This window comes from Larus michahellis, chromosome 2, assembly GCF_964199755.1.
Source record: "Larus michahellis chromosome 2, bLarMic1.1, whole genome shotgun sequence".
NCBI lineage: Eukaryota > Metazoa > Chordata > Aves > Charadriiformes > Laridae > Larus > Larus michahellis.
Genome location: NC_133897.1, coordinates 34,862,225 through 34,880,183, shown reverse-complemented (window position 1 = coordinate 34,880,183; position 17,959 = coordinate 34,862,225). Strand labels below are relative to the sequence as shown.

Sequence of the window (17,959 nt, the reverse complement as noted above, 5' to 3'; positions counted from 1 at the left end):
GCATCTGTCACCTGTCATTGGCCTGTCCGGCCCAAACCACAACAACACCTTTTCCCAGGTGTTTTCTGTTGTATTGTTAAGTCCTGGACATTAAGTGTTGTGGTGATTGAGCATATATCAGTAGTCACTTGATTCTAGCGTGCTCTCTCAGCCCCAGAGCGAAAACTGGCTCATGTTGGAAGCGCGAACAGCTAGTTTTACCAGTGAAGTCACCCAGGTGTCTTAATGCCACATCTGTCTCTCACTGCGGCATCGTGGTCTCACACACAAATTTTGACTGTCCTTACACATAGCATGTCCGAAGTCCTTTTCATGAGAAATTTTGTGGCATTATGCAAAGCAAATGCTACTATTGATTCCGCTCAAGGACGGAATGTGTGTCACCTTCCCAACCTAGTGATGCGTTCTCACCAAGCAACCTAAGCCTGCAGTGAGTGGCATAGATGAGGCATCTGCAGAGACTGAGCCATTCCCAGAAAACCAGCTCCTCTACCACCCAACACAGCAAAGCAGAAGAAAGGCCATTGTAACCACCCATCAATCTATAGATTATATTGCTGCAACATGTATCTTCTTGTCCCCTGCAAAGTGCTAACACCTCCTGGTGCATTCATGTTTCAGTTGGGTTGGGCAAGGTAAACCAGCTGCACCTCCAAACTTCTGTCGTGTTCCTTCCTACCCTCTCAAAGTTCATCCTGAATGTGCATTCATCTGTTTGCCTTACATCTGATAAACACGGTATTCACAGTATTCCTCGTATTTTACCTCTCCATCTTTCCATTTAAATATGACTGTAATCATATGCTTCCCTTTGCAGACATTTGTGCACCTTAACGAAAGTGCTTCCTATTTTTAAAAGGAGGTGATCATCTCTTCCTTATCACAGACATATTAAACATTAAAAATATGAAGAATTCATATGGATTAAATATTGATTTTATTTTTTAGAGAGCAAGTACAATGATGTTGCATTAAAATAATGCTATGTCATAGTTGTTACAGCTCTGATAGAAAAATAAACATCTCAATATACTACAGTGTCAACTCATTAATAAATATCAAAATAGAAGTTAGTAGTCAACTGAAATTAATAAACAGCTATAAAAGTATACTATTTTAAATAATAAAATATTCAGTATATTTCCAGACAAACAAAAGTAGTGATTTAAAAGTATCATTTAAAATGTAAAATGAACAGTAAGAAGTTATAAATTTATTTAAAACCTCTTCCCTTACTAACATTCTCTATGCAAAAAAATCTAGAGAAACATTATTTATCTGTATATACTTTTTTACAAAAGGTAGTATATGTTAAATAGGAAGTTAAAAACTGTAGTATTAATAGCTGTCACACCATTGCTAAATAAGACACTTTAAAGTAGCTTTTACTTTTTGAAGCAGTAGTAGGCAAAAGTGAAGAAGACGTTAGCACAGTGAATTCATCCAACATTAATGTCTTCTCAAAAGAATCTTTCATCTTTCCAACATCTCCCTTCAAAATATAACTGAAAGAGCCCGAACACGATACAGGTATCAGGATGAAACGTTAGGATTTGGGTAGAAGCCATTATTTTAACGAATGCCAGACATTTTAATTTTATTTTTTTTAATAAGTAGGTACCTTTTTTTTTTAAGAGAGTGCGCAGAAAAGGAAACAAAGAGAACATGCAATCCAAAGCAGCATTTCTAAGGCTTGAATCTACTAATTTTAGTTTTTTTTCTTTTTTCTTCTCCCCCTTCCTGCCCCTCCCCCCCCGAAAGGCCAACTATTCTGGGCTGGCTCGCACTCAGTGAAACCCCACTGATTTGGCTCGCTATAGAAATGCATTCACGCTGGCTAATTTTAACCTCTTTTCCCTTTCCACAAATTTCAGTTCTCTGTAAGATCCATGAGATGCCTCTGTGTCGCAGCAGTGTCAAGATCATCATTAAAAAGTAGTGTTCTTAACTATTGCTCCATTTCTGCTTAGCAAATAAATCTTTCCCCTCTCTTGCAAATGGACAGCCAGAACACTGGCACTACACTTCGCTCACAGCCAGAGCAGAGTAAGTGTCACCCAGCACTGACTCAGCACGAATGACTCTATGAGAAGTGCCCTTTCCCAGCTACAGCTTACATTCCTTAAGGCTGGCTGGTGGAAATCCTGGGGCTGGTGGGAAGTCAGTGGGCAGATGCCCAAAGACTTCCCAGAAGCTTTAGTGGAAGCCTGCAGCATCCAGGTTTACAGTACGTACTGGCACAGGTGGTGCTTTGCTATGTTACACGCAAGCATTTTTTGATGAATAAAGATGCGAAAAGCCCGCAGTGCTGAGGACAGTGTGTGGCCAAGCACCAAAGACAGAAACTGCCCCACCTCTGCCAAGCCAACCCACTCTGAAGATGCTTCCTGCCCCGAGAAATGGAGAAGTGTGGTCTCAGAGCACCATCTCTGCAGGATCATTCCCAACTCTGGGAACTGTAGGACGCATTGTGCCTGCTCAGGATGCCATCCCTCTTCAAATCCCTGCACAAGCAGCAGTGCCCTTCCATCTCTCTGCCTTGGCCATCACTAGGCCTTATGGCTACTTCCAGGACTAGGGGTTGCCTGAAGCTGCTTCACACGTTCACTCCCGCTGTTCGCAACATGTGTACATTTAGGTATGCACGCTAAGCAGGAAACAAATACATATGATCAGACTGGGAAAATAATTTTTTCCATTGCGGTCTGAAGAATACTTGACATAGCAGGTTTTCATGACACCGTGGAGAGGAAAAAATAAATCCAGTTGATAAATAATGGATAAAATGTAAACTATGCCTGTACAAACGTCCTTCCTTTTTAAGGTTCACTTTCAACATTCCTTGTGAACGTAAGGGAATTTCAGTTGGGCACAATGAAAATTCCTCGCATACCATGTGCACGTTTTCTGGATGAAACAGTTATTTTCCCACACGCTTCTGTAGCAATGTTATTAACGTACTCATGATGGTTGGAAATAATCAGTTCATAGTATTTCTTCACTTTGGAAGAATCTGAAGTAAAATGCAAGCTTTTTAATTGCATAAACACGTAATTTCTGAAATATTAGACAAATAAACAATTACAGGTAAAAAAAGTAGGATCAGAATTTGAAAATTATACAAATGGATTTTAACAGTAAGAAATCTGCTGTGAAAAGTCATGCACGTGCTGTTTGGGGAAGCAAATCTAAAAACAACTCCCAAACCCAATGATGAGATGCAACAATATCTGCTGTTGTATTTTGGGGTATAGGAATGCAGTTGAATTATTGACTTTTTTTTTTTTTCATTTTTTGAAGAAGCCCAGTATAAGAAGTTTTATTTAATAAGTTTGGAACGTTCTATTCTGAGGCTAGATATTTTTTCATCTATTTTTACGAGCATCTTTGACGCACAATGCATTGAAAACTAATATGAACTAATTCGTCTTTAATATCTCCCACATTAAGCACTATAGGAAGCAGAGTCCTTCTGCAATGGCTGAGGAAATTCCTTGTGAATTACAGGCTGCTTTCTCATTTAAGGTCATGTGCTAAGGGAACACAGCTCCCTAAATAGTGAGGCTTTTGTTGGGCTATTCATCTCCTGCAGCAGCTCTTCTGAAAAACATGGTCAAAGGCAGAGGGAAACAAGTACCAAGCAAAGCCAGAGTTTCTCATGGATAGATTCCATCCCTAGAAACAAAGCCTCCTCCCGAGGATCCTGCTCTGTATAAGCTCCCCATGGGCTTTCTAAAAGCCTTGACCTGTCACATTAGCAGCAGCTTATTCTTTTTCACTAGCCTCCTCCACAATACAGCAAAGCCATGAGGGAGATGCAAGAAAAGCTTTTTCTTTTCTTTTTTTTTTTTTTTTTCCTGACAAAACTTTTTTTTTTTTAAATACACTTTTTTTTAACCTCAGGACAGCAAGCATCTTCCAGTGCCATTTGTCCTGTGAGCCTGCTCTATTTGATCAGAGCGTTTTAAACATTCAGGCAGGTGTCTGCTAAGGAAATACTGGCCGTGCCCCTTCACAGGCAGCACTGCAGAAGAAAAGTAGTAGCAGTGTGATGTGTCTGGAAGATGGGTGTTACAGCTCAAATTGTTCTTCCACAAAGAACCCAGCTCCATTATCCCCTACCCACATAATTTAACTCCCTCTAACAATGAAAAGTAATTTCTAAAGGAAAAAAAAAAAACATTAGCTATCACTTCAGTAAATGCTTTAAAGGCCATTATGGGAATACATCTGAGGAACCTTTTTTGTTAAAAATATTTAGCGCACTGTTTAAAGAACATAATCACATCTTTTGTTATATACTCAGATAATCTCTGCTGAGCTTTTGATTTTCTTTGTTTGTTTTAAGTGAAACAGATAATCAGAGACTTTGTTTCCTACTCACTTACTAATACCAACAAATTGTGACAAGGGCAGAAGGAGGTAAACTTTTATCGACTTTTCATCTTAATACCACTGAAATCAATGGTTTAGAATGTGTTAATTTACATAGGAGGAAAATGGTTCTATGTGTTTTAAAAGAAAATGAAAGTTCAAGGTACACTTGACAGATTACAGAATTAGTCTATAATTAAGATACTACAATGAAGCTATCACTAAAATCAGGGTCAGCGTAAGGAAACCCCCCTTTCTTTAAATGAGGCACTTTTACCTATATTGTAGAAAGCTCAGGGACTACTTTGAAGACTGCTTTAGAAACATTTAATAGTCCATTTTTTATATTAAAAAAAACCCCAATCTCTAAAATCTAAAGCTTTTATGGCAGTTTAATGGAAGGCCGGCTGTCTTTAAATTATTTTTTCTCAGTCCCACTTGATCCATGACCCAAACTCACATAACACTTATCATTTGTCCTGCCTTCCTTTCACATGTGTACTCCTCAGATTTCAGTGGGAATTTACAGAAGAAATACAGAATAGGAAATATGTATATATACTAATTTCTAAAAACTGCATATAAAGAGGCCCTGCTTTGTTTCTATAACTCTTACCTATGACAAGTACAGACCAATGGACACTTTCAAGATTCAGCGGGACAGGGTGCTGGGCCATCTTGTCCAGACCATGCTTTTGCCATGAAAGGTTGGACCACATGATCCTTGAGGTCCCTTTCAACCTGGTAATCTACGATTCTCTGATTCTATGATTCAATATTTAGTATCAGTAATTAACGTTGCTAAAATGATACACTGCATACTTTCTGAGATGATTTTTTCTTTTTGCCAGCAAGATCTTAGTGCATTAGAGGCTGATCATATTTTCGTAGGGTTTTGGCAGCATAAAGTTAGTAAATCAGACTGTTGGCTGACTCTTCCAACTAGTATATAACAATAACACATCTTCTACCACTATAGCCAGGTTCGGGGATAAGAAAATGCTTCTGCTTGACCTTGTAGCTCAAATTCTGCTCTCAGATAAGCTCATATTGGTCCCACTGAGTTTAGAAGAGTTTTGCCCATTTCTAAAGGCAGAATTTGATCCCACATTTATGCTGTCAATGAACGTGTTCTCTTGAGAAAAAGACTCCTGTTTTCCTCACCTTCTTCCAAATTGCAGGTTCTTTTCCACATCACACTGGACACATTTCTCAATGCACAGTCACAAAAATTGAAGTGGTTACGTAAGGACTCAGGAAATCTAATCCTGTCAACTCATTTACATAGGAAAAAAGAGCACGCGTGTAAAATCAGACTTACGTCTCACATCATACAAAAAGAACAAAGCCCTTATTTGGCAAAACACTGACATGTAGCTAGCAAACCAAACACAGCTCTGGTGTAATTTATCTGCTTGCAATGGAGTTGATGCTGCTGACTCCAAAGGTGAGGTCAGCCAGCAGCGATCATCGTGTAGACTACGCTGTTGGACAGAGGAACTCTCCTGTTTTGTGTAGCCAATCAGTTTCCAAATACCATAAAATTCGTATATAGATTTATATGTTGAAACAAGTAAAAAAGCTAAAAATTACTCTTTATCAGATATAAATTATCTTTAAGTGACATCACAATGTATAAAAAACTATATATATAATTTACCTGTGTGTGTGTGCACGCATGTGTGTGCATATGCACGCACAACTATACACTCACACCAGTATCTAAGCACTCATTAAATCCAGTCATTTCTATTAAGTAATGAGGAGAAGCTAAGAGGCTAAAGCAGACAAATCAGTGGAATTTAGTCAACTGAGAGAACTGTAAAAGTACCGTTTACTCTATTTAAGAGCATTTGAATAGTTTTATCTATTGCTATAATATACAGCAATGTTAATATTTCAGTCACAGTTTTTGTCCATTCCCACAGAGCACATCAGTACTAGCTACATGTAGAGTGAGATCAGTGCTTTGTCAGACCGGTTCATATCTACATTCTAGGCCGTAACTAAATAAATTAGAATACACTAAAGTGCTACATCAACACTAACGTTCCTGAACAGTAGTAACGCACATTTCTCTTTCAAAAAAAAAAAATAAAATACAGCAGCTATAGTTTCAAACATAGTCACATTATGTGAATATGCTTACATGTCACTTTGTTAACAGTATTCACCAAAATGCACGACACAAAACTGAACGGCAACAGTCAAGAGTCCGACAGAGTACGAAAGGTAACTTTTTAAAAGTCGAGCATGATGGAAATAGATATTTGCAGAAAACACACCGTCTTCAGAACTCACACTTGAAAGTTTCATTTAATCGTAACTTGCTGATGTCGATATTTATTTCCTCTGGTTTGTCTCGTCTGTATGTTACTGTTCTTGTACAAACAGTAGGCAAAAACATCTTATCCTTGAAGGAGAAGATACAATTTTTATCAATGATTAGCTAACTTTTATGTGAAAGAAAAAGATTACTGAATACGATGGCTCTGAAATCAATTACCTTCTTTGTTGCAGATATTCTGTAATCAGCTGAAGATTTAACTTTATTGCTGCTCCCCTGCAGAATTATCTGCCTGATGATAAGGACAACAAGCAACCCGATCAGAAAGGTAACTATAAAGATTATGGAAAAGACTCTAAAGTAGCTTCGGCCAGAGAAACATTCTGCAACGAAAGGAAAACACAAGTGTAAAGCCTAATGTATGGAATAGGCACACCCCTGAAACACAGTTATAACTACCACTGCATAGTAATGTCACATAAATATAACAGGAGCCTGATAAAACTTAAAGGAAAATAACTTAAGGGAAGTTAAAGGGTAACAGTTGCCATATGCAAGCTTTTAAAGTAGGGCATGTCAGGAAAGGCAATTCTGATCAAGATCCACTGTAGAAAAATGGTGAAACTATTATTCCTTTAATCTACAGAACTAAGACTAAAGCTTCACTGTGTTGGCCGCCATAAATTCTCTGTAAACTGGTGACTTTATAGCTGAAATAGAGAGGATGAGTAGTTAGAGATGTATGGGTCCAATACAGTTTAATCCTCACAAGATTACAGTGCAGGTCATTGGCAAAATATGAAAGAAAATGTGGTTTCTTGAATCTTTGTCCAGTGCTCTCCTCACTGGTAAACCTCCCTCACACAGCAAGCTTTGCTTTAATTAATACTGAAGTTATGAGAAAAGTATTCACAGTTATTTTTCTCATTTATGAACAACTGTAAGATAAAAAGACGTATAAAAATGTGAAGTGACAAAAGGTAACCATTTACCTCCATTTTTGTTGCAGCGTGGACTGATTAAGCTTTATGAGATTCTATTTAAAAAGATGTTATTCTTCCGTACCCTCATAACTGTGCAGTTTTTTATACTTGAAAGGAATATTTAAACATTACTGAATGTGAGGTAAGCATTCTCCTTCATTCTTCCTCATTTCTGGTAATGTCAAATAATGTAAGCATATCCAAAGTAATAAAACATGCAGATGCCATATTATAAATATTTCTTTAAGCATTGCTCAGGCAGGATTCATTATTATTAGATGTGACTTCTCAAGGAGCTGGGAAATCTGATTTAGCAATGCTTGCCAATCACATTTCCTGTTATTATTTATCTTTTACTTTCCCTGAAGCTATGAGTGATTTTTCTCTTTTTCCTGCTTTCTTTGTTATTTTAATAACATGACACCCTTTTGAAAGACACTGTAACAGCGGTGAATTCAATTATTAATCTGAACAGATTTTCATCTTTTATTGAAATTACCTATAATATGTCACATACCTGAAGTCTGGTCAATATAATGCAGCAGGTAAGCGCATGAGGTCGTGCACTGGTCAAGTTTAGCCTGAGATGCATTGTTAGAATGATGGCACTGAACACAGTTCCTGTAAAATAAAAATTTAACTAAAACCCCATGTCTTTCTCCGCGCGCTCCTTAAAGAGATTTGCTGACGTATCGCTTGCACATAATGCTTTCCTGTTGCTAGTAAAAACATTGCGACATTTATTTATTTTTTTCTGAAATGTGATGCCTCTCAGCATTTTATCCCCTTGATGCTTCTCAGAACCAACCAGGCAGAAGTCGTAAAGTAAAAGATGTCTTTTTGGCTTCGAACCACCTTCCTCCAGCCCCTGCTCTGCCTTTTGTGATGTGTACTCTTCAGGGGGTGTAGCTAAGGGTCCAGCACCCTTTCTCCAGCTGTCAGCCTCTAGTTTGGCCCTAGTCTTTCTTAATCAATGTCATTGGCATACACGCTGGGACTGAAGGGAAGGGATAGGTGTAGGAAACACAGCTTTGTTAACACAGCATCCAAAAAACTTAAGACAAAGCTACGTAAGGTGCCGCTGCTGGGCAGTTCAGAGGGTCAGCAGCACAGTGGGAGGCAGTGCTGTCAGTCTTGCAGTCTTCACTTTTCAGCTTTGCAGAAGATGGACGTCACAAGTGATCCTGAAAATGCCCTGACTGAGTTTTTAAACGAAGCTATGCTATCTTCTGAATTTATTAATGGCGCGCATTTCACAGCAACTTTCAGCAAGTGTAAGCCAGCAAGGCTAACTGTATTTTATCTAGTGAAGTCTTAGCAGTCATCTTTTCAGACATGGCCCAGCTTGTCTCTCCAGTATATTCACCAAACGAGCTATAATTCAAATGAAACTGAATAAAAAACAATTCTGGTTTGATGACAATTCCCTTTTCAACTAAAGGCTGCTCTCTCACCCTCTCTGACGCAGTGGGATGCAGAAGGTTACATGTGCTGACAGAAGGGTGTAGAAGAGCCGTGCCCAAAGACAGGGTTTCATTGACTCTTTAAGCCAGCACCAGCCAGCGTGCCACTGACAGCTTGGTCTAGCTTCTCTCCTCCTTGGGCTGCTCATTTAAACCTCCACGCTGTCCCTTCCTTTACACGGGTAAGGAAAAACGGCATGCTTTAAAACTAGCACAGCAAAGACCAAGTGGTTTAAAACTGAGTAACAGAAAACGTTGTTCTCTGGGTAAGACCAGCTCTGCTCTGCTGACCGACAGCAGCGATAATGTGCAGGCACCGCTCCTGTTCCACACCTCCTTCTTTCAGCTGAGAAGCACAAGGAGTGCGCAGAAACAAACTTGGAGAACTGGAGTTGGTGGCATTCAAGAGTAGGATGTACTGTCCATTTTTAGAACTCCAAATTTATGGGCTTTATTTCCTACCTAGAAGATTTCACATGAAGAACCATCTTTTAATAAATACATGAAAAAAAAGATACTCATAGGACACACCTCCTTTGACTTCAGAAAGCTGAAAGTTGGACACAGACTGCTGAACACACAGATGGACATACAATTCTCTTAATTGCCAGTGTGAACCCCTCAGCTACATAGAGAAAAGTCTCAAGTACGAATTGTTCCAATTTCCTACAATCTAAATATCTAAAAAATATAGCACATAACTAGCCAAGCAGAAATATTTCTCCTTGTTTCAACACTACAGAGTTAAAAAGTCAAGTCTATCACAAGAAACGTACCAGTTTTCTTCACAGGCTTTGTTGCAAGTCGGGCAATATTCACACAAACGGCCAAAGCTTCTTGGATCTGTGCACTCACACTTTCCACATACGCATTTTCCTCTTCCACTGCAAATCTGGCCCTTTGAATTCAGGCAGTGCTTTGCTGATTGTAATGAGCACTGGCAACGGTCACCTTCCCAGCCAGGGAAGCATTTGCATCTACCAGCTTCACATTCACCGTTACCTACAACATCAGACAGGCTTGAGTCATTGTGCTTTTATGAAAACATAGAAAACCCATTTTTATATGCATACATTTGTATTGCTGGTGCTTTACATTAAGCAGAGCTAATGTAGACCTTGGCTTGCTTTAAGTTTTTAGGTTAACAATTTGGGCTGAAATTAAAACCATGTTACATATTTATGGCTGCTGTTTGTTGTTAAGTTCAGCAAAAGCTGCTACCTTGATGTCATCCTCAAACGTTATCAAAGTAGTGGGGATTAAAAATTACACAACGACCAGGAAAACAGTCTTCAGGCAAACTAAACAAACTTCTCTTTACCAAGAAAGCATTCAGTTCAAATAAACAGCGCAATTTAGTGGAGGAAGAAGTATCAAGTTCATGTCCACATGCCAGGTCGTTTGTTTTTTTTCTTTTCTTTTCGGAAGCACGCATGATAGTGCTGCTTTTCTGCCTTTCTAAAGGGCAGATGACTGAGCTGCACAGGTGGGTATGCTGTGCTTATGAAACGTAGGTTGTTTAACAAGAACTTAAAATGCAAAGCCTCAAAGATTCAAAGGCTATGAAGAACCTCTGGTGGCCTTTACAATTTTCCAGGCAAAGCAGTGGGAACTGTAGGGCAAAATCCATCTGTTTTCCATGTCGTAGCACGTTTAGGCAGCTGTACAACTGACATGCTGGTAATGTCTAGCCACATTATTACAGCATGGGAAAGCATCTTTAGGAAATATAGAAATAGAAAGCGCATAAAGCACAGGCAAATCTCATGAGGTCTCCTCAGCTATGCCTCAGCAGTACCTAAGTTTCACACAAAGTGCGACGGCCCTCTTGTGCTCCAGAGATCCACAGAGCAGCTGCAGGGAGACAGTCCCATGGAACAGATGGGATCCCCTAAATGGGAGTGAGGCCGAGGTATAGGCTGCCCCTTTTTTTGTCTGGGCTGGGCAAGATAGAGGGGGGATCATAGGGCAGTGGATCATAGAACATCTCAGAGCAAGGCTCTGCACTGGAAAATATCCCACGAAGAGGCACACTGCTCAGCCACGGCCCCAGGTGGCAGGTTCCCCTTGTGGTACCCTAGGGCAGGACTCCATCGCATGTGACAATCTCCAACACAACAGGGAGATCCTCCAACCTCCCTGTCTCCTCTGCTGACCAGGGCACCACACCACAGGCTTTAGGAGCTTGTAAGTTTCAAAGGTCTCCTTAAGTTAAGAAATAGTAAATTTGAAAAGTTGGCTGAGGGGAGGGGAGAGGAGTGAGAAGACAAACGGTAATTCTTTGTGTTGGAATAAAGTATTTAAAGGATTAGGTGACATTATTTCTCTTCATTTTATATAAAGTTCACAGCCATCAGCAGAGCAAAACCAAAATAGCTCTGCTAAAGTCCATATTATTACTCAAAATTTATCCATCTGCGGTTGAAAAAATTGGTGCCTCAATTCACTCATTGTTCAGTATACTTGATACAGGACAGCAGTGTGGATTTTAAAATATTTCATTACTTCTGAGGGGAAAAAAATAATTCGGGTAGAGATACAGTAATGATACCGATTCAATCCCATTTTTCCTTAGTAACTCTAATTTAAAAGTACATGTTTTGTATTTTGTTCATATGCTTTCTTTAAAAAACATAAAGTAGGCCACAAAAAGAATAAGAATTTCTGACAACTCTCCCTGTTTATGTTTCACTTCCACTCTCCTTTTCGGAGCAGGTGTTCTGAACAGTGCTAGCATATATATCAGTATTTGAAATCACATTTCACTCACATATCTCTGACAAGACTGATTTAGGGTGTTACAAAACTGGAAGTTATGATTCCTGCTAACCTCTGAGTATCTCATATTTCCATTAGACTGAAATGTATCAACTTACTTTCTCAAATAATGTTACTGTTTTATCAAAGATATCAGTATCATTACCTCTGAAGAAGTTTTAGATTTAAATCTTACAACAGCTAAATTTAGAAAAAGCTCAATAAGTCTCCTGAAAAGCAGTGCTAAAGTTTAGAAGACAGTGCATACCTCTGTGGTGAAGAAAGCCCAGGAGCGTGAATTCCTACCAGGCTGTTCTGGACATTTCACACACTAATTCTGCACACACAATTCTTGTATTTGACAGCCTTATGTCATTGTTTTCAGCTGCATCATGTATATAAGCTTCAGAAAACCAAACCAAACCAAACCAAACCAAAATGAAAACAAAATACAGACATAAACTCTGCAGCTTACCAGAACATAAGTTTCCCTGGTGATACGGGCAGGAAAAATCATCCATTTCACAGTATTTGCCATACACCGTGCCTAGCTTGCTTTTGTAGCAGAAACATTTCCCATCTATGCAATTTCCTTGGCCACTGCAGATGGGCTGGTCCTGGTGTCGTCTGCACCTCTCAGAAGGAAGTGTATCTTTATTAGAATTACAATTGTTTTCCCTGCAATGGGACTGTTGGCCATCAGAGAAAGTTTCATCAGCCCATATTCTTTTGTGCTTTGCACTGTCTCCATACTGACAGGCACAGCTTTTCTCCACGTTAACGATGGCGGTTTCATTGAAACCAATAGGCTTAAGTATTGCATATTTTCTTCCTCCAGTTGTATCGCATCCTTTCATTGTAACGGATACATTGAAAAGTACCTAAGAAGAAATAAAGACAGATTTTACATCATTATTATTTCCTATAAATTGCTTAACATTTTAACACATAAATAAAGCAGAATCTTACATTGTATATGAGTGTGCACCCACTAATAATAACAAAATGCACAGTGGCCATTTGTCAAACAGGATATATTTGCAATGACAAGCATCACAAATCCTTTTGTTTAAATCCTAACAATAGAAGATTGACAGCAATCTACTTTTCATGTTAAGAAAGCATAGTTGCAGAAGACAAGTTTAATACAAATTAAATAGTAACACAATTACTTTCATCATCCTCCTGATCTTATTTAATGCGCACATTCTGTTATATTATAGAAATACTCTGATGAGAACTGGGACTAGATTGAGCAAGACAATACACAAACAGAAACAGAGATACTCTTCATAAAAAGAACCTATAATGAATGTTCTTGGTGCAGAAATGGTCTGTGCAAATAGAAACCATAAAGGTTTTTTTGGATGGCTCTACTCCTACTAAAATGGCTCACACCTTAGTATCAGCTTTTTTTTCTCAATTCCTACAATGCGTATGAAGCAAGAGAGTCTTGCTGCTCTTGCTGTGGTTCTGGCCAGATGAAGCACTGCTTCAGAGTGGACCCAAGTGCCTAGCTCCTGGCCATGTCATGGCCATCACCACCATGCCCCAGGTCCTCACCCCAGCAGTACCCCCTGCAGCAGCAGCAGCCGCTGTGGCTTTCCAGAGTCCGGGCCCAGGACCCTCGATCATTTTGGTGATTAGATGTCTGCCATAGAGTTTGCGTCAGTCTCTACCAAAACTCTTTGACAGCTCTGACATCTGTGATACTTTCACTGGATAGCAGTCTTGTATTTCACGATTGTTTTTTGGGTTTTTATTTTGACCAGTAGGCTTCTGACAGGGTATTCTCACTAAGGCTATTTAGCATGCTGACAGAAAATGACTCTTCCTTGTCTCCTCACAGAGAAAATATAACGAAGAGGAAAAGGTGAGAAAGGAGCCCAACCTTTACTCTTTACCACCAAAGATTTCTAAATTTAAAAAAAAAAAAAAAGAAACCCAGAAACCCAAAGAAACTGATTGCATACGAGGTGGAAACTACCCGCAAAGACTAAGACCATTCATTTCTCATCGCTGTCTCCCCCTCCCGCTGCGCCCCCACACGAGAACAGCCGAGCCCTTGGGGACAATGGTGGCTTTGTGGCGAGTGGGGCTGCGGCTGCCTACACGGACAACAGGAGAAGAATGCTGTGCAGAAGCATGCGCTTCTTAATGTTGTATTGAGGGGGCACACAGGCTTTATCTTGCCCTTTGCTTTTCTTCTTCTTGTTTCTCAAATGCGCCACTACACACATAACCCCTCAGTTGCCTACGGTCTCCGCGCATGAGACTTCTTCCCTCTGGTTACGGGGCAGAAGTGTGGCTATGCTCTAATTAATTCATACGGCAGGTGCGTATCACATGGGGAGGACAGGCTGCAGCTAGAGAATGTGCTTTTTATTCAAGACAGAGCCCTTCTAGAAAACACCATCTTCATGTACAATACACCACTGGAGGAATGGCAGGGAAATGGGAGGGAAGGCCAAATCATGTCATGAAATTTGATGGGTCTGAACACAGCAGCAGAAAGATTAAATGTATTGCAACTAAACAATACACCATGAACACTGACACTTGCTGATTGATAGCCAAAGTTAGTTTTGCACTCTGAAGAAACCATAGGATTCTTCCAGAATATAACACACTTTGTGTTTTGGTAAGAAAAGGAAGGAAGAAGGATTAGACAATACGAGGAATGTGAGAATTAAGGAAAAGCATTTTGCCTGTAAACAAATACTGAAAGAAGGATTTATGGTTAAAATAAATTAATCTCTTGAGGATGGCTCATTTTCAACAGCAGTAGAGGGTTAGGACCACATGCAATCTGTTATAATCAGCTGGCTTGGCTTTTTATTAAAAAGAAACAGATATAAATATTTTTCTTTTCATTAAACAGAACAAATTCCAGTCCTATTTCTTCTGACATACACAGGGAATAACACTGGAGAAGAGATGAGTTAAGAAAAACATAGAAAACCTCCCTTAAACTGTACAAGCTAATCATCAGCAGGGCATGCAGACAAAATTCAGAAGATCATAAAACGCATCTAAATGAATATATTTAAAATTCACACATTTAATCTACTGATTTGTTTTGCTATTTTTACACACAGGCACAAGTAAAATCACACCAGCTGAGACGTGTGTACATGTCAAGAAGGAAAGAACTCCTTGACCCTGCACTCCAGAAACACAGACCTCTTCCTGGCAAGCTAAATGAATTACTCTACTAGTCCAAGCAATTAAATAAATATATCAAGGCACAGAGAAGTTGTTCTGGGAAGAAAATCATGTTCCTTATATTAGCCAGACATCTTCCCCCGCATTTTCATGGTGCATGATGCTCCAGTTTTACAATCCATTTCATTCAGTAGATGGCACCAATCCAAAAGGGGATAAATCATTTTATTAATTTGATTTATAAAATAAACTAATTAACCACAACCCTGATTGTGCATGAAGACTACTAGAGAAAGGACCGGGAAAGGTGGTGTCTTAGTACAGACCCAAGGAACACAAATTCCAGTGATTCTTTTCAACTGGGTGATTACCTTTCAGCCTCTTTAGGTACAGATTTCATCACAATGAACATGGCTATTGTGCCCAGTGGAGGACAAAGGAGGAGAGTTTTAATGGACGTTAGCTTTCAGGAAAAGCTTTGAGCCTTAGTTCCATGAGATTAGTGAGAATTAAAATAAGATTCAGGAAAAATAAAACCGGAGAATAATAGAGAGTCTGTAGTCATTAATCGCACAAATCCATTTTCAGTTTAAGTAAATCCCTAGAAGATTTCACACCATTGAAACCCAACCGAACAGAAAAACAAGTATTCCACTTCCTTGAAGAACGAGAACTATCAACATACTTCTTCATTATATCGCACATTTTTACATCCTTCCATGCCAGTTTTTTTACTTCCATCAGGACAGATTGCAGTGATATTGAAATGAAGACCTTGCATCTGGTTATCGACTTGAATTTTCACTTCCGAGATTAGTTTCTGTAACCAGAAAAAAAGTTTTAGTCGCTTTGCCTCTCAACATAGCATGTGCATTAGTGACTAACACCAAGTACGGCTACTGCATCTGACTGAAAATGAAGAAAGCTTGTCTGTGTGAATAAAGGAATGAATTAAAGCATTGTTTCCCATATAAAGACCCGATTACATTCCAAATATACACAACCAGTGAACTGGTAATTCTGATAAAGAGGATTACGTTTTCCAGATAAAAACATTTTCAGCTTTTCTAAAATGGTTTTGAGACTGTACTTTTCGCAATTTGAAAATCTATTCTAACAACCGCACACAACAAAAACTGCTTATTGTTTGGGAGACTACACTGCCTTTTAGACACACATTTAAAATAAAACAGTAAACATACATACAACTATTGCTATCCAGCAGAAAAGGTTCCTAATTGACTTGACACTTTATAAACTTCTGCTATTTTGCACCTGTCTTGGAAAAATCCTCTCTGAAAACTTTTCTCTGAAAACTAGAAGTTTTCTTAGGGTGATATAAAGGCTATTGGGATTACTCTTACTGATTTATTTGGGTCAGATAGGACTATATAAATCAACAACTGGTTGATTCCCATTAGGGCTTTTTTACAATATAAAATAACGAAAAAGCCAGCTACTTTGTAACTTGTATTTACTGCATGCTCTAAAATCCTACTTCCTTCCAAGAAGGAATATTGCTTTTAAAATTTAAATTTTTAAAAATTTGTAAAAATTTATTAAAGCTGTACAAACCGACAAGCTGAAAATTGCACAAAGAGATTATTAAAATTCCTGGCATATTAGTATATAAAAAATTAGTTCAGTGGGTATTTTTACTGCTACAAATGGAAATTTAATTACATGAATCTAAACACATGTTTATCTTAGTAACTTTTTGAAAATTAGTGACTCATCTTTGGCTTTTTAGCCAGGGATTTTCAGCCAGGGTTTTCCACAAATAAGCCTAAGGTTTCCCTGCTTAGAACAAGAGTGCAAGAGGCCCACTGTCATCAAACATCAACGCTAAATTTATTTTCTTATCTAAGTACTTTTGCTTTCAAGAAAGCAAAACATTCAAGCCCTGTTCACTGTGTGTTTGTATATTACAAGCCCCTAAAAGTATGATAAAAATCTCAAAGTATCAAATCCAATGAAGTTTAGGATGGGAAGGAAGATACTGTGTAAAAAATGAAAATAAGGCAAGAGCAAACTGGGGGTGGCTGGAGCAGGAAAGTCCCACAGAATCTTTCATTGAACTAAATCATTATTTTGTAAATTTTTGTTTCCTCTCCTTGAATGTTTGCCCTGCACTGTGCTCTAAAAAACGGGACACAATCTAGGATGGACAGTGTAAAAGTGGCACACAAAAGGACTATGATCTACAAAATTTTTTGCCAGCAATTTTCTGCAAACCTCCATATTCAAAATTAGATTTCTCAATTTTATAACAGAAAGTACAATATAGTGAGAATTTCTCTGCAATTTGATTCCACCTAATCTTCTCTGCTTTTGAATGTCTTTGCCTTCTGCACATTTCCAGCATGACAGTGAGGAAAACGTGCACAAACCCATGCTATTGACTAGGAACAGACATGGGACTTCCCTCTTCATTATAGCCAATTTTCTGAAAGCAAATAGCCCTATTTGGACGATTAACCTAGTACAATGGATAAATTCAGCCTCCCATGTACAACTGATCAAAAATAATGTGATATATCCTGAAACCTTGCATATAGTTTATAACTGAATTTTCAACTTTGGGAACTTGCATGTTTGTGTAACTTGCACACCTTAACAGCATTCAGCCATCTAACCCATGACGTTAATTTTGATGCTGCTCCCGATGCTCTAGTACATCAAATGTACACTACTTGGCTTCATTTTCAAAGCTGTTTATGCCCCCTCTTACCAGGCTATCTTTCATTCGCTATCAAGATGCCAATTTCCACTTTCAAGCTGCCATTCTCTGTCAATCATGTGTGGAAAACAACTTTATGCTCTTTACCATACTATTACTTTCTCTTTCCCATACTATTACTTTCAGTTGAGAACTCCAGGAAAGAGTTCACAAAGCCATTTCCATTGTTCTCTCACAAATCTCTATCAAA

At 38.7% G+C, this 17,959-nt stretch overlaps 1 protein-coding gene across 2 annotated transcripts in view; it reads right to left on the bottom strand.

Moving 5' to 3' along the window:
• Positions 1–920: 920 nt before the first annotated feature.
• ITGB8 (integrin subunit beta 8) overlaps positions 921–17,959 on the bottom strand; it is a 48,242-nt gene continuing 31,203 nt past the window's right edge. For both annotated transcript variants that reach the window (XM_074574825.1, XM_074574824.1), the window contains exons 9-14: positions 15,715–15,849; positions 12,340–12,745; positions 9,884–10,109; positions 8,162–8,265; positions 6,881–7,044; positions 921–6,787 (exon numbers count right to left, since the gene is read on the bottom strand). In XM_074574825.1, coding sequence (XP_074430926.1) covers positions 6,665–6,787; positions 6,881–7,044; positions 8,162–8,265; positions 9,884–10,109; positions 12,340–12,745; positions 15,715–15,849 — 1,158 coding nt within the window. In that variant the 3' untranslated portion in view covers positions 921–6,664. The remainder of the gene's footprint in view (positions 6,788–6,880; positions 7,045–8,161; positions 8,266–9,883; positions 10,110–12,339; positions 12,746–15,714; positions 15,850–17,959) is intronic.